The sequence below is a fragment of the Paroedura picta genome, chromosome 2 (genome assembly GCF_049243985.1).
Source record: "Paroedura picta isolate Pp20150507F chromosome 2, Ppicta_v3.0, whole genome shotgun sequence".
Classification (NCBI taxonomy): Eukaryota; Metazoa; Chordata; class Lepidosauria; order Squamata; family Gekkonidae; genus Paroedura; species Paroedura picta.
Genome location: NC_135370.1, coordinates 72,855,745 through 72,881,117, shown reverse-complemented (window position 1 = coordinate 72,881,117; position 25,373 = coordinate 72,855,745). Strand labels below are relative to the sequence as shown.

Here is a 25,373-nt window from a genome sequence, read left to right as displayed (position 1 = left end):
TTATTCAAGGTATGAGCTTTCGTGTACATGCACACTTCCGCAGATACATAGTGTGCATGCACACAAAAGCTCATAACTTGAATAAAACTTGGTTAGTCATAAACGTGCCAAAGGACTCTAAATTTCTTCTGCTGCTTCAGACCAACATGGCTGCCCGCTAGAAAAAACATATATCAGTCCATCATGCACACATATATAGGGCCACTCCTATGTATGAAATGTCACATGCAACCCTCCAGAGATTTTATCAGCCACCAAAGTATTTCATCACTTACAGTCAGCAATAACAACCTGCTTTCAGGTAAGACCAGTTATGGGCAAAAAGACTTCCTGGCTTGATCTGACAGACTGTGAATGATGGGACGTCCATCTTTCCATGGAGGCCTGCTTGCAGAAGTATACTGATTTATTTATTTCCCACCTTTGTCCCCAATGCGGACCAAAAGTGGTGTACATCACTCTCCACTCCTCTGTTTTATCCTCACAGCAACCCTCTAAGGTAGCTTAGGTTAAGAGTGTGACTGGCTCGAGGCCCTCCAGAAACCTCCCATGGCAGAGCAGGGATTCAAAGCTGGGTTTCCCTGACCCTAATCTGATACTTTATGCTAGCAGTGGAAATGCAATAAAGGAAGAAAGAGAAGGTCCAGGGTCCCCTCCTGACTGTTATTCTGGCACACTCACAGACACACAAGCTTTACTGAACGGAAGGTGAATCTCTGCACAAGGGCAAGTGCGAGGAAGCTGTTCACATCCCCTAGCCCGAGGCTGCCCGGTGAAGAGCAGGGCAGTGCTCGGGTCACCAGGTTATCGGATGATAACAAGGCAGCACAACCCAAGCACGCGACTTCCAGCAATGCAAGGCTATTTCCTTTGTTTTGGGAAAACAACCACCAGAACGAGACCTTCCCTGGAATGTTGCTGCCTTGCCTAAAAGTATCCCCCAATTATACCAGTGTGAGCACAAGTCATTCTCCTCTGACGCCCCTTCCCTCCCCCCTCTCAAATATTAAGGAAGCCTGTCACAATTGGTCAGAGGCAGGGCGGAAAGCACACAACTTATTTTTCCTTTCTGAATTCAGAGATAGCAAGGGGGCGCTGCTGCTGGCAGGAGCAGTACCTGTGATCCTGCTGCATGCAACTCCTGCTCCTGACAAAGTGCAAATACTACAAGGGATAAGATTTAAAACTCAGTATGACTAATATACTGGAACACTGATCTAAGACTATTAAAAGGGGGTATTTAATAAAGGTTACACACTGGGCATGCATAAATTTATGTCAGTAATGTGGGTGCTGATGCAAAAGAAGTCATAAGCCATATTCAGATTGGAATAACAGGAGCTTTATATGTAGATTCTGCTTTATCTGCCCCACCGATTCTCTCAGCCCCACCTACCTCACTGGATGTCTTCTGGGGGGAAAGGAAGGGAAAGGTGTAAGCTGCTTGAGACTCCATCAGGTAATGAGAAACAGAGTATAAAAAAAACAGATCTTCTCTTTTCACTAGTGTGTCTAACTTGGGTCACAGAGTACCCCAAAATTATTATTATTATTAATTAGATTTATTTCCCGCCACTCCCCGTAGGCTCGTGGCGGGTCACAATAGTCTTATCCCCATTAAAATACCCATTAAAAGACTTTAAAAACAATCCCAACATGGCGGAAGCTCTCATTATTCCCACCCCCTGCTATCAGAGCGGCAGGGAGGGTGGGGAGGAGATCTAACTTACTAGGTCCGCGGGGGGGGGGGGGATGCTGGCACTCATTCGCTGGCTCCGGCCTCAACCAAAAACCTGGCGGAAGAGCTCCGGCTTGCAGGCCCTGCAGAAAGCTGGTAAATCCCGCAGGGACCGCAGCTCACCCGGGAGCTCATTCCACCAGGTAGGGGCCAGGACCGAAAAGGCCCTGGCCCTGGTCGAGGCCAGGCGTGCTTCTCTAGGGCCAGGAACGATCAGGAGATTCTCCCCCGCTGAGCGTAAAACCCTGCGGGGGATTATAGGGCAGTAGGCGGTCCCTCAGGTATGTGGGTCCCAACCCGCGTATAGCCTTAAAGGTCAAAACCAGAACCCTGAACCTGATCTGGGCAGCAATTGGCAACCAATGCAGCTGCCTCAGCACAGGCTGGATATGGGTCCTCCAAGGTGTACCAGTGAGGACCCGAGCAGCTGCATTTTGCACTAGCTGGAGTTTCCGGATCAGAGACAAGGGTAGGCCGGCATAGAGCGAGTTACAGAAATCCAATCTGGAGGTGACTGTCGCATGGATCACTGTAGCCAAGTGGTCAGGGGACAGGTAGGGCGCTAGTAGTCGGGCCTGGCGAAGATAGAAAAATGCCTGACCCGCTACTCTCTTGACCTGAGCCTCCATGGTCAGGGAGGCATCGATGGTCACCCCCAGATTCCTGGCCTGGGGCGCGATGGTAAATTGCACTCCTGCCAGGGTGGGTAGGCGCGCTGCCTGGTCCTGCCCTCTGCCTCCCAGTCACAGGACCTCCGTCTTGGAGGGGTTGAGTTTCAGGAGACTCTGCTCGAACCATTCTGTCACTGCTTCCAAACATCTGGCAAATGGTTCCAGGGGGAGAGTCCAGGCAGCCATCCATGAGGAGATAGAGCTGGGTGTCATCAGCGTACTGGTGGCAACCCAGCCTAAATCTCCATACCAGTTGGGGCAGAAGGCGCATAAAGATGTTGAATGACGTGGGGGAGAGGACTGCGCCCTGCGGTACCCGACAGGGGAGTCCGTAGGGACGCGAGAACTCTTCCCCCACCGCAACCCTCTGGGTCCGGTTCTGGAGAAAGGAGCGTATCCATCGCAAGGCTGTGTTCCATATCCCCGTGCCGGCGAGGTGATGGATCAGAAGGTTGTGATCCACGATGTCAAAGGCCGCCAATAGTTGCTTAATCACTCTAGCTAACTGAGTGGTTAGCTAGGCAAGCCAACAAACAGGGAAGGGAGTTCTACCTATGGATCTCGCTACCTGGGTTCCAATTGTTTTTATGGTAATTCAGATGCTGAATTTATGGCAGTCTACAAACTGGCAATTCAGAGGAAAAGATATTATAAACAGCAGAGAGAACAGCTTACTGAAGCCATGGGCTCAACTTTGGTATATCAGAAAAACCTTTCTAATGCTGTGAGCTTTATTTATATCCCACATTTAAAGGTAAAAGTAAAGGTATCCCCTGTGCAAGCACCGGGTCATGTCTGACCCTTGGGGCGACGCCCTCTAGCGTTTTCATGGCAGACTCAATACAGGGTGGTTTGCCAGTGCCTTCCCCAGTCATTACCATTTACCCCCCAGCAAGCTGGGTACTCATTTTACCGACCTCGGAAGGATGGAAGGCTGAGTCAACCTTGAGCCCGCTGCTAGGATCGAACTCCCAACCTCATGGGCAGACAGCTTCAGACAGCATTTCTGCCGCTTACCACTCTGCGCCACAAGAGGCTCTTATAGGTGGATTCGATTATCTTATATCCCACATTTACTGCCATCCAAAGCAGCTAGGGATAAAGACCAGTAATAAATGCTTGAATCATGAAACATACCCATAAATTCTCCTTCACAGTAGATTTTATAAAGGGGACCAGCAAAGCATTAACCCAGCAGCCTAAGGAATTCTGACAGAAGAAGAAAAAGAGCTGTTTTGAACTCTGCTTTTTACTACCGTAAGAAGTGTCAAAGGCTTAAATCACCTTCCCTTCCTGTCCTCACAACAGATACCCTGTGAGGTGGGTGGGGATGCGAGAGCTCTGTGAGATCTGTGAATGGCCCAAGGTCACCCAGCCTGCTGCATGTGGGGGATTGGGGAATCAAACCCAGTTCTCCAGATGAGTGGCTGCCACTCTTAACCACTATACCAAGCTGGCTCTCAGAGAAGTGGACAGAACTTGATAACCTTTCGGTTTCCTTAAACACCTATATCTTTCTGCATAGGGTGGTTGGGTCATATCTACCTTTATGACATACAATACCCCATTAGCTTAGCCCACGAGCCATTAGAATGAGTATGTAAACTCAGGTTGGCTGCTTCTGGTAGTCACAGAGATCTGGATTATACTCAGTACACCGATGATCAGTATACATTTGAGATACTTTGGCTAGAAGCTGAAAGTGCAGACTGTACCCAACTGTAACAATTTCAAAATGTGAAAGTTCACTTAATAAGCATTTTTTGGGGGGGGAGAGTTAAAAAGCAAGAGGGTCAAACTAGATGTTACTAATTACAGCTCCTATCTTCCTCATAAAGTCCAACCTAGCCTTCAAAGCTAGCTTTGGGTTAGCAGCCTAGCCCACCAGGCTGACTTCCTTTTCAACCACAGGAAATCCTCCAGTTCATCACGACTGATGGGAGCTACTTATCTGGGCATACTTCACAAGGGGAGGACTATATGAGCCTGGCAATTAACCAGGTCTATGTCTCACAACCAAACATTGTCGATGTCCACTTTGAGCTATTAACAAACACTGTTTTTTTTAATGTAAAATAACAAACAATGGAAAACCATTTGGGTCTTTTGAGATAACGTGTATGACTCATTCAACAGATTATATGCAGTATGTATTATTGTGAAACTGTTACAGGACCAAGGGAATGATATATTAACACAGGTGCTAGAATCCAGGAACAACCACTTAGCCCAACTGGCTGATATTCTACTGCTTTCATCATGAAACACTGTTCTTCCAGCTACTCATATGCTCTTACTTCTGGCATCCTCAACAAAATAGGTGGATTCGATTATTTTAGAAATCATGACGTAAATAGACATTTTTCTTTTGTGTCTCATGAGATTTAATGTATGGAATATGATTAGGATGGGAGATGTTAGTCGACATTACTGCCAGTGAAAGGAATTTGTGTCACTTCTTATGTTTCTAGTTGTGCCCCCTTGACACAGGGGAACAATTCTTTCATACCTGATGAAAGGTTTTGAAATATGGTCCTAGGCACTATATAGGCTACAATGCAAACAAATCTGATTTAATTTCTCATTTCTACATTTGCTCAAAAAATATTAACTTCTAGAGAAAAAGGGGAAACGTAACTCAGTTATTTAAAAATCAACCTTTTTCTATGGAGACTTAAATAAATCTACCCTGCTGCCTGTCCTATTGAACCCCAGACTCCTTCTCCCAAAGGAATGGGGTGTTGGGCCAATGCAGCATATTGTGAGATCCAGCACTGACACCCCTCATCCCTCACAGGAGTAACATTTGTGTACTTGTGACCTGCCCCCAAGCACATCCTCCCTGGAATCCTGCACAGGCAGCCCCGATTCCATCCAAGTTCTCCCTGAAGCCAGCCTCCCTTAGAAGCACGCACAGCAGCCCTTCAGCAACTGCTGGGCCGTTTGGGGAGAGAAGTCAACGTAATAAGAAAAATAAAATGCATAAGGGAGGCAGTAATTACTGCATGGCTGACAAGAGGCTGCTTCCTCAGGGCCGTCATTATGTGGCTAAATTTAACGCCTCACTCCAAGGGGGGAGCTCAGCACCCGCCCGCCGGCTCCTGCTACCTTCCCCCGGTGCCTGCTGAACGGCAGCCAAGAAAACCATAAAGCAGGTCAGCGGGGTTTTTAATAGTCTATTTACCAAGATGCTGTTTTTACTGCCGAGGTTTTGCTCGTTTTATCTCTCCATTTTTACTCCTTTGCTCTTGAACAGACTAGGCTGTATTTTCTGGTTTGGTCTCCCTCTCTCTCTCTTTTTCACTCAATCTCTATTTTCGGGACTCTAAATTTACATGGCATGTCCCCCTTTTTTGGTAAATATTTGCCATGACTATGCCAAAGCCCATCCAGTTGAAAAGGCCCCTCGGCCCACAAGGCAGAAGCCTGGGAACGACACGAATCTCATTAGCACCCGCCATGAAAAGAGGCCATAGAAATGGAGCATCTCATAGACCCTCTGAACTCTCCACATGCGGATATATATTTAGCCATGTGTGCTGTACAGTCACAGAATAGGACAGTCCAGGCACACGCACAGTGGCAGAATAACAGCCATTTCATCCGGCCAAGGGGGCTGAGAGGAAGGTCCCCAAGGAACAGGGTCTGCGGCTAGTGTTTTTCCCCTATCCTCCTGTCTGGGGTTAATACTTGGAAGAACACTCTCCCCAGTGATCCCACCCTTGTTCCAGAAGGCACAGAGCAACCTCAGAGATTGTGGTTCAGTAAATTCCAAATTCCCATACCCCCTTCCCAAGGAACAGCTCAGGGGACCCCAAACCACAGTCCTGTGATTGAGACTCTTAAAGACTACAGGGGGAAAAACATAGACTAGAAGGACAGCTCACATTTAAGCCCTTCTTTCTATAGTGGTGGGGAGACTGTAGTGTGTGGGTCTGGGAAATATGACAGGCTCCAAAGCACTTTGGAACAACCACCGTCCTCAAAATGGTTAGCTTCAAATGAGATGGAAAGACATAATCAATTTATAAACTGCATAAAAACATGTAGAATGCAGTATGAGGTATGTCATGTGATATTATGCTGATATAACATGGTTGTCTCCCAGAACAAAATTTGTTTTTCCTTTTTTGTAATGTAAGATAACAATTTCATGTCTTTAAAAAAACATTATTTCTGTGAGAATTCCTGGAGGTCCTGGAGCAGGCAGTGGTACGGCCTCTGCTGAAGAAACCATCCCTGGATCTCTGGGAACCAGCCAAGTACTACCCTATCTCGCACCCAGTGTTTCTATGGAAGATGGTAGAAAGAGCTGCCGCAGAACAACTGGCAGCATCCTGGAGGATGCTTCAGTCCTAGACCTAGCCCAGTCAGGCTTCCGACCTGATGGTAACTCCTAAACCTGGCCTCAACCATATGCCTGGCGGAAGAGCTCCGTCTTGTAGGCCCTGCGGAAAGCTGATACTTCCGACAGGGCCCTCAGCTCTTCCAGGAGCTCATTCCACTAGGTTGGGGCCAGGGCTGAAAATGTCCTGGCCCTGGTTAAGGCCAGGCAAATGTCCCAGGGGCCCAGGACAATCAGCAGATTGATACCCGCAAAGCAAAGTTCCCTGCAGTGGGCCACTTGCTGGCCCATTTGTGATATACCTACTCATCCATACTGCTTAACTCCTTATTGCTCTCCAACAAAATATCTACATTACATTTTTAAATGTTAATGAAACAAGTTAAATGTTTGATAATGTTTATCACACAGGTACACTAATCAGAAATTTACTTTAAACTCTGCCAACACATGTAGGTCGTGACATATAATTGGACATGGAATTAAAAAAACAAAAAACAGAAAATTCTAGAATTGACTTAATCCAACAAATAGATGGATGCCTTGGTCTACTACCGTGCAAGAATGACAATCAGTTTATAACTGGCTAGCGAAAAGAACATGTTTCATGATTCCTTATAAAGGGTTGTCCCTAATAGTCCAAATAAGCATCAGATTTGAAACAAGCACCATGGGGTCACCATTTGCTTGCTTTACAAGAATTACTACACTGGTGGCATTTTCTTTCCCAAGATAAAGGCCTGGCAAATGGCACTCAACTGTCTGACAGCAACCCTAGAATGTTCTTGTTGCACTGTGGGATGGAATTATCTGTGCTGAATAGCCCCTGAATTGCCTGAGCATTCGAGTTCAAAGGTCTTAAGAAGGCCACGTATCAAAACTCTGGCTATGGTTGAACAATGTGACTACAGCATATACTTCTAGGACCAGCCTCTTTGGGGCCACTACAACAACATAATTATAGGTATGTATACTCCAGCCTGTTAGCTGTGGGCAGCATCCACAAAGGGGGTATTCTCAATTTCCCTGTCATTGTCACTGCAAATACAGGAGAGCTTCCAATTCGGAATTTAATGTTTAATTCAAACAGACTAGTGGTTCATGGCCAGAGAGAAGTCCATCTGGCCTGTTTCCCCCCAGTCCAGTCCTGAAATTTGAAGGATGCCTGAAAAACATACCCTGGCTAGGAAACTGGCAGCAGGCTTGAGACCTAAGCATAAGGAAAAAACCTGTCTTGAGGCCTACTGGATGCTCCACTCCCCAGTGTCGGGCTTACAGTCATGAGAAGCCATGGTTTCTCTTCTACCAGGCCACCAAAGGACTTTTTGAGGACTTTTTAAAATCAGTAATTGCTAATTGTGCTATTGCACCATAACATTATGCTACATCCCGTAACGGTAAAGATGAAGTTCAACATGCCTTAAGCATATGTGGTTTATTCACTCAAAAAGCAACCACCAACGGAGAACAGGAACCCTCAGCCACACGTCCTCCCCACCAAAGCTGCCGTGGCTGAAGAGGTCCAAACATAGCAAGCATCAATTTGTGCATCTTTCCTTTCAGTGGGTGATATAGTTCTTGAATAGTAAACAATTGGTACCTCTATACCACCAGCCAATTTGTGGCTAAGCACTGCTCCAACAACAAAAGGTAAAGCATCAATAGTAAGGACCAGTGTTTTTTCCTCCTCATGATATGTAAGCACAGTATCAGAAGTCAATAATTTCATTAACATTTTTGAATGCATCTTCATGCTGGCTAATACAAAAAACAAGTGAACTCCTTTTTTCAATAGATGATGTAGGGGCACAGCTACAGTTGCCTTTTGTGGAAGAAAGATTCAGTAAAAAATTAGGAGACCTCAGAAGACTCAAAGCAACTGCTTTGTTTTTGAAAGAGGTGCATACTGGATTGCATGTACCTTATTCTATAGCGGAGTGGAAACCTAATTTGGCATAATGATGTAGGGCTTTATGAAGTTTTATAGCAAGTTCAACCTCTTTTGATCCTATAATCAGGACATCATCAAATGTAGAATGACTCCAGAAATTCCAGACAGTAGATCATCCATAAATTTCTGGAAAATTCCAGGGGCAACAGATACTCCAGATTTCTGCAACCTCCAATCTGCAAATGGATCAATGGATCCATGAAGCAGTTCTCTGCACCATGAGCGAGGGATGATTTATTTGATGTTTTTGTAGATATGGAAATTACATTTCTTGAACTCTTCTGATCCTATTGCTAAGAATCTTCTGCCTGCTTGCTATTGGCAGCATTTATGTTAGAAGCTTCCCCCTTAATTTCAGTGGCATGATATGAAGCACTCTCACTAGTCAATTCCTTTTCTTGGGCCATTGCAAAAGTCAATTTTGGCTCAGACAAGACTTGCTGTTGGAGCACCTCATCATAAGTTCCACAAACTATGATTCCTCGATGTTTCTTCTAAGAAGTCCCCAGAGTCACAGTGTAAGAAGAGATGGTGGAGTTCTGTAGTGAAAACAGCAGTGATTTCAGCCAGCTGTTGATCCCTTTTGTGAAAAGTAAATCTCTGCGCAATTACAGACAGTATTAGTGAGAAATAGGCCTTTAATAACCCCTCCAGTTCAACAAATTACTTAGACTTAAGTGAAGTAGGTGCAATGAGTAATCTTATTATGGTAAATGTCTGAGCCAGACAGACAGACAGGAGAACAGCTCACTTCTGTATTGTCTGTATGATTTGCTTCAAGATAAAAGGAAAGTCTCTCTGAGTATGAATCACAAGTAGCAAGTTTGCTAGCATCAAATGCTTCAATATTTTGAAGAGCAGTCACATTTTGAGCACATCTACTCTGGTTCTAGCACTTGCTTTGTGCAGCCTGCTACTAATAGCACTTCAGAACAGTCACACTGATTGGTGTATTATACACTCAACAAACAATCTCATCCTTATCACCACAAGAAGTGATAGGTTTGTTAGAGTCAAATGATCAGAAAGACTTAAAAGAGATGGGAGTCCAGGAGGTCTGGGAGTTTCTTAAAAGTGAAATACTGAAGGCTCAATCACAAATCATTCCCTGGAGAAGGAAAGATTGAAGGAGCCTAAGGAAGCCAAGGTGGCTCCATAAACAGCTGTCAAATGATTTGAGGAATAAAAAAGAGGTATTTAAGAGATGGAAAGAAGGCCTAATTACCAAGGATGAGTATAAACAAATAACCAATAATTGTAGGGACAGGGTTAGAAAAACTAAAGCTCAATATGAGTTTAGGCTAGCAAGAAGTGCTAAACATCACAAAAAAAGAGCTCTTTAGTTATATTTCAAGTAAGAAAAGAGTAGGGACTCTGCAGGACCTCTGCGAGGACAAGAAAGTGAAATTAGATGATGATGATGATGATGAAGAAGAGAGGTCTGAACTGCTTAACTCCTACTTCTCCTCAGTCTTCTCTTGTGCTCAATGTGAATAGTGCTCAATGTGAAAAAAACGTAACAGAACAGGGGGTTGGGAATGATGGCCTAGGATCACTGTGTGGGCAGTCTATAAACTAGTTTCTTTAAATGAAACAAAGTCTTCTGAGCCAGATGAATTGCACCTAAGGGTACTAAAAGAACATGCAGATGTCATCTCTGAACTTCTGTCCATTCTTTTTGAAACTTCTTGGTGAACAGGTGAGGTGCCAGATGATTGAAGGCAGGCAAATGTTGTCCCCATCTTCAAGAAAGGGAAATGGAGGATCCAGGTAACTATCAACCGGTCAGCTTGACATCTGTATCTTGCAAAATGTTTGAACATATCATCAAACAGTCGGTCCATGGGCAGCTGAAAAAGAGAGCTGTGATTTCTAAGACTCAGCATGGGTTTCACAAGAATAAGTCATATCAGACCAACCTTATCTCTTTTTTCAAGAAAGTCACTACCTTGCTGAATCAGGGGAATGCTGTGGACATAGTTTATCTGGATTTCAGTAAAGCTTTTGATAATGTTCCACATGATATTCTTGTTGACAAGCTGGTAAAATACAGTATGGCTCCTAATTCTATCAGATGGATCGATTACTGGTTGACTGATCATACCCAAAGAGTGTTTGTTAATGGTTCAGCGTCCTCTTGGCGAAGAGTAACAAGTGGAGTGCTCCAGGGATCTGTCCTGGGGCCTGTATTGTTCAATATATTTATAAATGATTTGGATGAGGGTTTAGAGGGGATACTTATTAAATTTGCAGATGATATTAAACTGGGAGGGGTAGCAAACACAATAGAAGACAGAATCAGAATACAGGATGGTCTTGATAGGCTCGAGAATTGGTCTAAACTGAATAAAATTCCATATGGACAAATGTAAAGTTCTACATTTAGGTAGGAAAAACCATATATACCAATATAGGATGGGGGGGGGGGACTTGTCTTGACAATAGTATCTGCAAAAAGGATCTAGAAGTCTTAGTGTGTCCAGAGGAGGACAATAAAGATGGTGAGAGGTTTAGAGCCAAAGACGTATGAGGAAAGGTTGGGGGAGGTTGGTCTGTTTAGCCTGGAGAGGAGACGACTGAAGGGATCTGATAGCCATCTTCAAGTATTAAAAATGGTGCCATATAGAGCAGTGGTCTCCAACCCCCGGTCCAGGGACCAGTACTGGTACATGGACAGTTGGTACCGGGCCGCGGCTCCTCCTCGTCCTCCTCCCCGGCTGCTGTCTCGGGGGCTGCCCTGCCACTCTACCACCGGCTCACCTTTGGTGCTCTCTGGCAGCTGCCATGGCTGGGGATCCCCCTCAGTATGGCACTGCGCAGCTGCTGCTGGTAGCTCCCATCAACAGGTGGCGGGAAGTCTGGGGTGCCGGCGGGAAAGAAAGTGGAACAGGGGCTCAGGCAGTTGCAACGTCCCTCGGCAAAAGACTACCCCCCCCCCAGGCCTCAGTAAAATTGTCAAGCGTTGAACGATCCCTGGTGATAATAAGGGTGGGGACCATTGATATAGAGGATGGAGCAGAGCTGTTCTCTCTTACCCCGGAGGGATGGACAAGATCCAATGGGATGAAATTAATGCAAAAGAAATACAATCTAAACATCGGGAAGAAGTTCCTGACAGAGCGGTTTCTCAGTGGAACAGGCTTCCTTGGGAGGTTGTGGGTTCTCTATCATTGGAGATTTTTAAACAGAGACTGGATAGCCATCTGACGGAGAGGCTGATTCTGTGAAGATTCAAGGGGATGGCAGGTTACAGAGTCAACGATAGGGTTGTGGGTGTCCTGCATGGTACAGGGGGTTGGAATAGATGACCCAGGATGTCCATCCCAACTCTATGATTCTATGGTAACATTAGGGTCGCCAGGTCCCCCTGGCCACTGACAGGGGACGGGGAAGCATGGTTGCCAGATTCAGGTTGGGAAACTCCTTGAGATTTGGCATTGGTGTCTGGGAAGGACAAGAACCCCTGAATGGCACAATGACAAAGATTCCACTCTCCATATTCTACCAGGACACTGATCTCTGTAGTCTGAAGATTAGCTACAATTTTGGAGGATTCCCAGGTCCCACCAGGAGGCTGGTATCCATAGATAGTAGTAAGAATGACACTCAGCATGCCTAAAGCATTACTCATTCCCCAAACAACCAACAACAGTGAAGAAGCACTGTGTGAATTCACTTCAGTGACACCCCAAAATTACAATGACTAAATACATCCGAACAGCCCCAACTAAAAGGCATGGTTTCCTCTTAACATATATAACATGTTGCAACATTCTATTTCCACAATCTAATTCCTAGCTTTCTTTTTTTTTAAGTAACCGAAAACTGGTTTTAAATCCCTCCATTGTAAGGGGAAACAAGATTTGTGAGGGGCTGGGGGAAGGAAAATAGCACCAATATGGACAGGACCTTTAAAAATGTGTACCTTCCTGCCAGACAGCCTTACCAGAATTCCCCGCCACTAGCAGGGGCCTTCCCACTGCTCTTCAGCTTGCCTGTGTGCCCAAAAGTGACATCAATATATTTCTGGAGACTTTCTGACATTTGGGCAAAACTCTATGGTTAAATCATAGAGTACACGGGGAGTGATGTCACCACATTGCCAGCGATATCAGCGCTCTGCCAGTGACACCCCCCCCCCCGCCCCCAGCAAGGTAAATCTTCTGCCGATTACCATGTTCCCAAATAGCTTGGACAGCAACTTTTCTGGAAAGATCATACCAAACCAAACTGAGAAAGAACATGGATAATTACAGGACAAGATCATGAGGATACTCCCAAAAACCCTGCTGAATTTTAGAAACAAGAAAGAGAATAAGCTGCATATGGAGGCAGCTGTTAGTTAATTGCTATAAATTTTATTTTCCTATATATTAAGGTATGGTTCAAGACCATAAGGGCATTTCAACAGTGAGTTTTACCAGGTTTACTCATTCAGGTCTATCCATTCAGTATACCAAAGACCAAGAGGCAACACGAACCCCATTCATAGCTTAGTGAAAGCATTCTCCTATGTATCAACACTGCCAGTATTGCCAATCCTGAATAGTGAACATGTGTCACAGATGGGAAACAGCATGCTGGTGCAAGAAATCTCACATTATACATTTGTTTTCCAGTAACCGCTTCCCACATCTCTGGGTGTGCATTACCCAACTAGGAGCATGGGGATTTTCCTGATCAGGTGTGCCCAAAGTTTAAAAACAACAAGAAAACCACATCCATTACTGGACACCTCTTCTGGTATTATGCATCTTGTTACCATTTTCTCTCCACAAACATCCAAATAATATTGACTGTAAGAAATGTGGTATTGCCTTAAAACAGCAATATTCACCCTTAAAGACACATTTATTGTAGCCTAGGGCTCTATGCCTCTTGTGGCGCAGAGTGGTAAAGCAGCAGACATGCTGTCTGAAGCTCTGCCCATGAGGCTGGGAGTTCGATCCCAGCAGCCGGCTCAAGGTTGACTTAGCCTTCCTTCCTTCCGAGGTCGGTAAAATGAGTACCCAGCTTGCTGGGGGGTAAATGGTAATGACTGGGGAAGGCACTGGCAAACCACCCCGTATTGAGTCTGCCATGAAAACGCTAGAGGGCATCACCCCAAGGGTCAGACATGATTCGGTGCTTGCACAGGGGATACCTTTACCTTTACCTTTTAAGGTTCTATAGGCTGTACACCATTAAAATGTATAGTACTATCTTGAAGATGTTACAACACACTCCATTCCCATGGCTATACTTCTGGACTTAGCAAATGTGAACAATTAAAAACAACTAAAAACAGGGTTAGTGCTGTGCCCAAGTCTTTTCAAATGCCACACACACAGAGGTGACTATTGGCAGCATACTGGTCACCTTTTTCTGGAGGCAGGAGATGGGTGGTATGGTATGACAATGAAAAATCTAAGAAATTTCAGGTTGATGGGACACAATTAGAAGCTTCAATTGCTTCATTAATGTCAGGGAGCTTATTTCAGGGATACCAGCAATGCCCTACAATACTCCTCTTGTCTGAAGGCAGGCTCAAGTGAGTTAGTGTCCTTGGGCCAACTAGGAAAGGAGACATGTTCTCATCCCTAGAGGAGTTTGGAGGGAGTGGAAGGCCAAATTGTCTCCAGTGGCAGCTTGGCCAGCCACAACACCCTTTGATATGGAGGTGTGAGGTTGACTGCAGCACCCACCCCTTGACCATATTTATACCCGCAAATCACAGAAGTAAAGTAGCTTAAATGCTAGAGACATGTATGTGTGTAAGTCTGTTTCCTTCTAAATAAATACCTACAAGTCGTAGATAAATCATGCATTGTATACACATTCACAGACAGGCTGACTTGTTTTGTTTGAGTGGGTTCGATGGATATTCTTGGGAGGGGGGTGGGAAAAAAGAGCAGCACAGGCAAGACCATTAACAGAGCAACTCCTTGGCTCATGGACACGCCACATGGGGAAAGAGAGGGCTGTAAACAGAGAAACCCACAGATGGACAAGAGCCCTGTCATTGAAGAATACATGTGCATCGGACAGCACAGAACTTGCAGGCTGGAGAGCCCACTGGTAGATGGGAAGCTCCACGAGATTAAAAAAAAAGTCTCCCTGGCAAAGGCTTTTCTTGCACCCATCAAACATGCACATATCTTACGAAGTCAGATATAACCCTATAAAGCTGGGACTAGAAAACGTCAGAAAAGCAGGACGGGCAGCAAATGCTGACAGACTTGATTTACATCATGTCCTCAAATTTCGCTCACAACACACCATGCGTGGACAAATAAATGCAACCATCTTCATCAAAGACACCTATCACTATGCTATAATGAAAGTAAAGGCAAAACCAAAAAAACCACTCATTTTCCACTGAATTTTGTCTACTGTCCACATTAGTTTTCACATTAGACAGGCATCAGTGAAGCAAAGCCACAATTATTGGTCCTCTGGTAAATTTCTACCCTTCCGGAATTTGCTTCTTAGCAGACCAGTTTATCCAGCATGCACGCTGCTCAACACCCTCCCTCCACATTAACTTGCAATCAGATTTCTGCCTCTGCTTCCCTCGTTGGTTTTCCTGTTCCATGGATTAAAAGCTGTACATTACATTAAAATAAATACCACAAGCAGCACCATTGCACACTTAGGGATGAGGACACTGAGCAACCACAAGAAGAGAGACCAGTACAAATCAGCACCAAATGTTGCATGACCTGTTATTTTGCGGTTCTGGTCAATCACACTCACTTGAGCCCCCACAAAGTATTCCACTCAAAGCAGAACTGAACACACTCTGCTGCTTCCCTCCCCAAAACTAAATTCTATATATAATTCATATATATATATTTATACATTATATATATAGGGTTTCAACCAAGTTGAAATATTTTGGCACAGCTGCAAAAAGGAGGTGTAGGGGGTAAGAAATGACCATCAATAAGTAGGCAACTTATGAAGGAACAGAAAGCACATAGAAGTCTGAGCTCTGGAAGTTACACAGCAGGGACTCCCTTTGATTTCTGAGCCTTCCAGGAAACACTGACTCCCCCAGCAGTGGCTGAAGGTGTTTTGAGCACCCCTCCCTCATTGTCACTACCCAGAAGCTAGAGCCTGCAGAATTTTGTCCCACTTGCAAGTGTTTCCCCACTCCTGCCCCCACCCCCTATATGCTCCCGAAAACTTCAGCTAAGCTGAACATTCTCCTGTTCCTCTTGGCCTGTTTTACCTACGATAGCCCATTTGTCAAGGATCTTATATCAAATCATACCAGCATTTACCACATAACCAAAGACAAGGCATAATGAATCAGAGCACTGATCGGTACGTAATTTTCCTCCCAACAAAAACGATGTTAGTGTACTTGCCCTTGTGTGCTCTGCTGTTAGAAAAGGAAGTGAAGGATTAAGAATAGATCTATTCCAGTCATTGTCCAACAAGCAACATTTGTGCCTTAAAAGTGGAAGGATGAAGGCAACTAGACACTGATCTTCCTGGCCAATAGGTCTTTGACACTAAATTATGTAAGTGCTGAATGCACCAGTAGCTAATGCCCCAAGCCGGAAACTAGGCCAGCTCCTACACCCTCAACCAACAAGGAACACAAGTAGAACACCTATTCAGAAGCTCACCACTGTGACTCACTCCGTTGCAAGAATGGAGCCCATAGAAAGAAACACAGAAAGGTTTGGCAGACGCCTATTCCGGGACTGTGGCCAATAAGGGCCCTGCTGCTCCTGCCACTGGGGTTTGCTCTCCGCTTGTGGTCTGGCCTCTATTTCAGGGGCTGCTGTGCCCAGTCTGGTTTCGGCGGCATGCAGCCCAGCTGACTCACAAGCCAGGGTAAACGTCCTGTGGTTACTGCATCAAGCCAACTCCCTCCTCACCTGATTATGCCTAAATCAATAAATAAATACAGCGGCTCATCCTCTGACAGACTCCTCAATGGCAAACAGATGGGGTAAAAAGGACTCAATGCATTCCAAGTGGGGGCATGAATACACACAGCCCCCTGAATATTCTAATTGGGGCAACCAGGCACTGAGTCACTAAGCAGGTAATAATTGTTGTCACATAATCTGCTCGATATATCGTACACTGGCAAGGACTGCTTTCCTATTTGATTTCTCACCAGCAGCACAAGTGGGCCACACTTGTTCATGATTTTACCTGCACCTTTCCGTGCTAGGAGACATTTCACCAAGGTTTTGTTTCTAGTGGCTGGGACTAGCTCTAGGCTGTTCCATCTATGGAAAGAACATAGCACGGTTGTGTATATTTGGTGCTTAAAATAAAAATGAACAAAATTCCACACCAAAAAAAGCTGAAGCCAGCTGCTATGCAAATTATTTCTGTTCCTGCAGGGGCAAGGGACTATGCCAGGCCTGCCCTGACCCCTCCTACCAAACTCTCCCTTTCTGAGATTTCAAAATGCATTGCCCACCCATTTTACAGCCTATCTTCAGAGCCTTAAGAACTAATAGAAACTGACTTCTAAAAATAAATTCCACGATTTTCAAGCTGGTTAACTTTGCACTTCTTAGCTGATTCTACGCTTGAGTGGGATCTGGCACACACACAACCCAGAGTAATTCAATTCCACTGAGCAGAAATTGTACATGGAATTGCCCTTCCAGGGCTGCTCAACTCCTGACTGCAAATGGGGAACTGCATGCTACCTTAGTTAAAAGCTTCCTATGCGTAGTACTGGATTTTTGGCTGCTGTGTATCTTTGTACATGGGAGAACCTTTAAAATTTGCGGTCCAAACCACCTGCAGGCAGAAGCAGTAAAGTCTAGGAAGGAGAGTGTCCAAACATGGAGAAATTGGTTCTACAGCACTAAAGAATCTTTAAAAAACAGGTTGGGCCTATGACATGGTAGGCACAAACCTGTTTAATCATCAGACTTATTCCTTCCCCCTCCCCCAACACTAAATGCAATCCCCTGCAATAAATGAATGCAGGTTATTTAACAATATATTAAAATATCTTATTTAGTGGCACAAGAGCTTTCTGACATTCCTTTCCAGAAAGGTCATTCTCAGGGTTTTTGACGACCCATGTGGAGGAACAGTCATACACATTGTGCAGCCTGGTGTGAGGAAAGACAACGGGGTGAAATGATTCCTCCCTCTTCCCCTTGCACCAACCCACCAACCAACATGGCTGTTTCATAGCACTGATCACACAACCCATAAGTGATCTTTCTGAGGGTCAGAAGGAGCAGCATACATGCAGTTTTCCTTGCTTTTGTTCTCACAACAAGCCTGCAAGGCAAAGTCATTTGACTTACTCACTAAGGTTCATGGCCAAGGGCAGATCTGAACTTGGGTATCCCCAAACTAAGTGCATAACTCTAGCTTCTACCCCACACTGCCAGGGCATCCAAATGCCTCAGAATGGGAAGCTCATCATAGCTCCTTAGGCAGTCACAAGGGCTGTTTCCTAGCAAGGGTCACTAATCATCATCATAAATAAGGAAGGGGGAAATCAACATTGCAAAAGCATTAAACATCCGCTTTTCACCATCAACAGGAAATCATGGAGAAAAATTATGCAGGCTCTCTGCTTGCCAAATGTTGCAGGTGGTGCCACTGCCTGTTGCCCTGCTGGACACTGCCCTTCCTGCCCAGCAAAGTCAGTCTGCAAGCTTCTCCAAGCTGCAAACCACAGCCACCTTATGCTAGCTAAGGGGGGGGGGGGGAGAATGCCCTGGAGGAAGAGGCAACAGGAACAGTAGCTTCCTCTCCCTCCCTCTGCAAATGGAGCTGGCAAGGGATCGAGCGCCGCTGCCATGGCTGTGTCTATTGCACAAGGAGGATTCCTCCTGCCTGCCAAAGAATAGCTGCCTCTCTCAAGGAGAATATTTTTAGCGCTAATAAAAAGGTTGGTGAGCTGGGCAGAGAGCAGGCAGGTGCTGTGTGAGGTTGGCTGCAGCGAGCACCTCATCAGACGCGGCAGTACAGGTTCTTCCTGGAATTGTCCCACTCAGAGCTTCCAGTCTGTGCCACCTGGGGCAGTGCAGGACAGCCACAAACTCAATGGGGGAAACCTCGCTTCCTCATCCCAACACAATCCCTCTTTGCTGTGGGAGATGTCCCTCCTGCCGACTACCATACCAGCCACACAGTGACATAGCACCACTATGTGTATTTGTTTTGTCCATGGTTAACTCTCACAGGTTCTACCAAAGGATCACTTCCCATGGTTGCTAAGACTACTCCGGTAGAGGTCCCTGGCTTCCCTTGCAAAGACGGCAGTCCCCACAGCCCCTCTGGTGACGAAACAAGGATTCAACCTGTTTCAGTCTGGGTCAGCTGTTCCCAGAAGTAAATCCAGTCCCCACCATGAGTAAGCCATTTCTGTCCTCCATTCCCATCCCCTACCAAATCCATGGAAAGGTCATAGCAACTCCATGCTGCAGCAGAGCTCCTCGACCTGAGTTTCCCAATCTCTGTACCTCAACACCTATCCAATTCGTATGAGTCCACGGGGCAGGTTGTGCACACTGCCAGCCCGTGACCAGATCTTAACCCCAACAATAGGGAGGGAAACCCCATTTCCCAGGCAGCCCTCCCAGCTGTGCTCACAGCAGCTTTGACCCAGCACTTATGAACGTCAGTGGGCAGGTGTTCCCTTGCAGATGTCCATGCTCCCCATTTCTGTTGTCTGCTTACCCTGGCTTGCTAATGCAGTGACGGACATACTGGGGAGCCGCCTGTTTGTTTATCTTCCTCTTCAGCATTGCTTATTTTGATGGCATATCCTTCTGGCCCAGCCCAAATTGACCCATGAACCCTCTACATCCTGTTTGCTGGAGCTAACTGTGCAGAGGCAGACAGAGGTGCAGTACAGCAGGCACATCGCAGTGCATTAAAATATTCTGGGGAAATTTCTTGTGGGGGAGGCCATATCTGAATCAACTGCATCTGGGTTATTTACAAATGAGTGGCTAAATTAAACTTGGCTCTGTACCAAGGGTCCAGGCTTGCCCTCAGGCTCAAAGAGCTGTAGAGTTAGAGGCACTACAATTCCCCACAGGCCACATTTGTGACCACTGATAAGCAAGCAACAGCTCACAGTGACCAGGAAAAGCTCCAGCAGAGCAGGACAGCAAAACAATGGCAGACTGGGAAGAATTAGCCATTGCCTAGCAAAGATACATCACAATCCTTCATGGCCAAAGGCCTCTTCAAGCAGCACCTTACACCAGAGAAAGATTATTTTGTCCCTTAAAAACAAACAAAAGAAAGCCCTAAACGTCTTACAGCAAAAATAATCCTGTTGCGCTGTAACCCCTGAAAGTCTGAAAGGTAGTCCTAAACCTAACCCTAAATTCACTCCTTGTTCTTTCTAGTCCCAGGTAAGAGGCCAGTTCCTTTCTGGTAACATCATCTAGGAAAACCCATCCATGCTCACACAATATTTTTCTGAAAACCAGCCATATTTCTAGGTTCTTATATGCTCCTTATCTAATAATCTCAGTGCCCTTTGTGATATAAAACCAGGCCATTATAAACCCCAGTGCAGACCAACACTGAACAGTTAATTCTTTTGATCTCAGTATAGTTTTCCATATAATTACGTACATCATACGCAGAAGCCCATTTCAGCCTGTATCTGTTTTTGGAGAACTCAAGTCTAAGTGTGGTGAAAACACACTTCAGGTCGAGCACTAAAAAGGTGTACAAGCTTGTCCTCCTTACTGAAAGAAGGCTGCCAGTCACCAAATGAATTGCTTCTTCTAGAATGATTGGTTCAGAGGGACCTTCATATAGCCTGCCTACGTCAACTACACTTTATAGGCAGACCCACACAACTCACTAGCTGCCAGGCCAAATAAAAGCAGGAGATATCATGAGACACCGATCATATGACTCCTAGGCTCTATTTGCTGCCATTGGGATTGACTGAACCAGCAGAAGCATTAGCAATATTAAATTGTTTTCTGGGAACTATTAATACTCAAGTGCACTTATACCTGCCATTTTCTTCTCTTGGGCAGGGCAGCCAGCACAAAGAAATGTGGAAGGGGTGCTCCTTGCTTGCCAAGTAACAACTCTAACAGGCAGTCACCTACTTTTATTTCATCTTGCATATCATGCAGTGCCCTCTAAAATCACTGTTTAAAAGATCAGTGTAGGCTTTCACTGTCTTCCCTATTACCCTTTTAATTCATTCAAAATTCCGGATGATTCAGGCTCCAGCTAAATGTCATGGGTCAATCTCTCCTTGTGGAACCATGGATTCCACCCACCAGACACATCCACTCTACTGTTGTTTGTGTGATCTTGGGGGATTAATGTTCTTCTTCCTTGCCTTAAAATCTGGTTCTTACACCCATAAACAGATAGAGGGGGTATTTTTCCTGGAATAAAACTGTGTAAACTGATCCCCATCTTCATGATATCAGTCCAAGGTGTGAGCTTCATATTGGCACACTGCCTTTCTGACATGCAGATTACTCTAGGCCCATCTGACTAGAGAGGAGTCTGGGACCCAGTGTTATCCTAAGGGTAGCCCTAATGGAAGAGTGCCTCACACAGACACCCTTTCATGCACAGAAGCCCATGACGCCAGCACTGGAACGTGCCAGTCTGATAAGACCATTATAACCAAATTCACCTTGACAGCCCTTTCAACATGTGAACTGGCTTCACTATAACCTCCTGCTCCTTCGCTGGTAAGGCAGGGGTCTCAACCTTTCTGAGCCTGTGGGCACATTTGGTATTTTGAGAGAGGTTGGTGTGTGTCTCCCACCCCACCCCACCCCCCAGTGGCTTCCACAGGCAGCAGAGCTAAATGGAATGCAACCCTCCTCACACCTCATGGGAAGAAGGAAAGCCTGAAGGAGGAATGGAACCACACACTACCTAAGGAAAGTCCAGGTGCTTATCATGTCTTCTGATCCTTCACAGAAAACCCTTTCATGCAAATGGTGACAGCCAATAACAAGCTCTGCCTACCAATGGCCCTGCCCACTCTCATAAAAGCTCAGTGGGCATCAAGGGAAGTACTGGCTGGCACCATGGCACCCACAGGTAGCAGACCAGCCAACACGGAGATGAAGGGATGGGATAAAACAATTACAAAGAAGGAATACATCACACAACAAAAAGAAAAAGCAAGGCAGGCAAAGGCTATGCTCTATTAAAAGTACTGAGGAGTACTATGGCACTGGAATGGGATTTAACAACTGTTTTTGTAAAGAACAGCAGCTAATGCAGGCACATGAGATTTCACATGGGCACCCGGAGGCTTCCACAATAGCTGGAAGGGAGCAAACGATAGACTGTTCTATACAATGAATGGAAATGCACCCAGGTTCTACAAGCCATTTCCTTTTTTACAGCTTCTAAAAGAAAATTCACGGAGGAAGAAAAATGGTGCAGACTGCTGAAGGACTTAGGCCCCTTCAGAAATCTTGAGTTTGGGTCCTTGGTTATTTTGTATAACATTGCCTAACAACCTAAGAGAGTGGATGAGATCTTGGGAGATAGTCTTGTGAGATCACAGCCTATATTCAAGACTGGGAACACATCCCCTAAGAGGTAAGGAGAGGTGGCGACAGGTGTGTGTGGGGGGGAAGACTGCCTGAAAGAAAAGGATCGTGGACAGCAACCATGTGTGATGGGAGGGGCCAAAGAGGAAAGCCAGAAGGGTGGAGAATGGAAGGAGGAAAAGGGGTAAAGCAGGGCCACCCAAGGAATGAAGGAAACAGGACACGGAGCAAAGGGAGGGGGAGCACAGGCAGAGAGGGGAGCAGGGCCAAGAGAAGGGGGATTTCCCTTCCCCCACTTGTACCAGCTTAACTTCCATGAGTTCTCCTCCTAGCTGAGTGAAGGCACTGAGAATTCTGTTAGGGATCACTAGGTTCTTAACAACTACATCAGAAAGGGGAAAAAATCAAGTAAATTAGCTTTACACTTGTGGGGTAGCTATAGCAAAAGAATCAGACTCATTTGTTAATGTTAATTGTGCACAGGTCAAGACTTCCATTTTGATGGGCTTATGGAATTGCTTAAAATAACATTGGCTGAGTCTAAAGTTCATGTTCCTTTTTGATCAATTCTGTTCAATTGTTGGTTGGTTGTAGTTTTAATGGTTCCATTTTGACTGTCAGATTTTAGAATGTTTCAGTTTCAGACGGTTTGTAACCTGCTTTGCAGACCTATGAACTCAGGGAAAATAGGGTGTACACATGTTAACAAAAATAATTAAAATATTCTCTAAGCAAGATCTCATTTAGATTCCATGCTCATCCAACACAATCATCAAAGTTTGTCAACTAAAGCTTAACTATTCATACAATAAAAATAGCTCTACTTACCCTATTCATCACAACAGACTAGAAGGATAATACATATTGCCCAGTTCCCTGCTAAATGAACTATGCTGGCCTTAATTAACCACAACCATGTTCATCTACGTACACAGCAGTTCAGTGTTCACTGGTACAAATACTTACCCCCAAAAAAAAGACAACTGGAAGGAAAAAGCAAAGGCTGGGAGAAATAAATGCCCCATTATTTACAGCCCATTATAATGAAAAGCACGAACCGATTTGAGTCCACAATAGTTTGCATTACTTTGTGCCAGACTGAGAGAGACAGACCTTGTGCCCAACATACACATACCAAATAAGAACAATAAGTTATCCTACCTTGTCCTCAAATGTCTGCTGAAAGGACTCTTCCTTGAAAGGTTCCGTTTTCAGACGTTCTGTAAGGGAAGCCACAAGACAACCGTAATCAGCAGGTATCCAATTTGGTCAGGCACTTAAGCTCCATTCCAGGGTTTTTGTTCTGACCCTACCCATGACATACCGATAGCTGAGTCCACGACAAAATGAAAAAAACCTATCCACTTTCAAGAACATTCCCAACAAAGGAGTGATTGATGGACATCTGAAGATTAGCCAGCCCCTCACCCTATATCAAGCCTACAAAGGTATGGCACAACACAAAATTAATTGCATATAACGAACCCAATGCACCTAAGTGTTGAACCTGTCTCCCAAGGGACCAGGATTCCAATCACTGACTCACTTCAGCCCAATCTCTGCACTGCACTGTAGGACACCTGACCACGCTGGGCTACTATAAGGAGGTGACAACTGCTAAAAGAGTATGTCATATTACAGGAATCACTATTATTAAACTTTCAAGAAGAGAAGAGAATTTTGAACCCAGTTGCTGGGCACTGACTGAGGCCAACTGATTCACTGTGGCATGTACATCCCTTCTGAGAAAGGAGAGCTCCTTCCTGTACAATCCCCTGTCAATACACTTCAGGAACACCTGGCTCCACTTGGGTTGGTCACTTTTGGTCACCAAGCAGAAGTGGACTATGAGAAGTGATATACACAGACTTACGTAATTACTTTAATATCTCCAACAATTAATAACAGAAATCAGTGTATACACAGATTTGTCTGGAAAAACCTCTCAATTGCCTCTTGATTGTTGAGGGACAGATTTTAGATTTTGTCCCCAAGAATCGTTAAGAAAGGAAACTAGAATCTTGAACCATTTTTCCCTGATCAAAGGCGAGAGCAGCAGAAACCTCAATGAGGCACCTTAGCTAGAAGAGTATAATCCTGGTAATGTATAAACTGTGAGGAACCTGACACAGGCCCTAGGCCTACCAGTAGTTTATTGATTCTTATTCCTTGAAATATCAGATAGATTCAAATGGAAGCTGGTAATAATCATGTAATTCCATTTGACAGCTATTTACAGTTATATACAGACAACTTGCATCTGCTTCAGGAATCAGGGCAAGCCTCAGGCTAAGAAGCTCTGAAGGGAGGTATGCCACAGGACCATATGATAGCTATTCCTTGTGGCTGTGCTAGTGAAGACAGGGTAGCTAAGACCCTCTTAGGAGTGCTGCTTTCAGAGAACCAAACCCTGATCTCAGCATCACTGGCATAATTATTTCCTATGTGAATGGCCTGGAGCCTTCAATTCTCTGGGCTGTAGCAGCCAGGAGCAACACCCACCACCACTATCATATATGTATACAAGCAGCAAACATCCAGGCTTGGCTGCAGTCCTTGGGAGAAGGAAGTCACTCACATTTGTTCTTCCCCCACATAAAAAAGAACAGCCTGAGTCCACTCTGGCTCCTTTACTAAGTGACACCCGCAGCAGCCTTCTGGATCCCAGCCACACATTTGGAGGAAAGGATGGACTTTGGCTGTCCTCCAAGGATTTCAGCTACTTGCCAGGGACAAGCTTTCTCCATCCTTAGGGCACTGACCCCAAAGTTTTTGGTAATTGGTCTGCAGCAGCTGCACAGGTACAGCTGGGTAATGGCCAAAAGCTGCACATGCCATAACTTGCGAAGGAAGGAAGGAAGGAAGGAAGGAAGGAAGGAAGGAAGGAAGGAAGGAAGGAAGGAAGGAAGGAAGGAAGGAAGGAAGGAAGGAAGGAAGGAAGGAAGGAAGGAAGGAAGGAAGGAAGGAAGGAAGGAAGGAAGCCTGCATCCCAAATCAGTCTGGAGTGCAGGTAGCACCATTCTCACCTCGACTTAGAGCAGCCCCACTCTCCCGGAAATCTTCGATCTCTGCATCTTTCTGGAGAAGCAAGGATGCCAACTCCTGCACCTGACTCTGCAACGCCAGGCTCATTGCCATCAGGGGTCGCACAAGGTGGCGGGATATCTGGAACAGGGCACAG

At 45.4% G+C, this 25,373-nt stretch overlaps 1 protein-coding gene across 3 annotated transcripts in view; it reads right to left on the bottom strand.

Moving 5' to 3' along the window:
• The window catches only part of NHEJ1 (non-homologous end joining factor 1), a 112,276-nt gene that overhangs the window by 75,838 nt on the left and 11,065 nt on the right, over nt 1–25,373 (bottom strand). For all 3 annotated transcript variants that reach the window (XM_077320725.1, XM_077320726.1, XM_077320727.1), the window contains 2 exons: nt 25,219–25,357; nt 23,354–23,412 (listed from right to left, as the gene is read on the bottom strand). In XM_077320725.1, the coding sequence (XP_077176840.1) occupies nt 23,354–23,412; nt 25,219–25,357 (198 nt within the window). The remainder of the gene's footprint in view (nt 1–23,353; nt 23,413–25,218; nt 25,358–25,373) is intronic.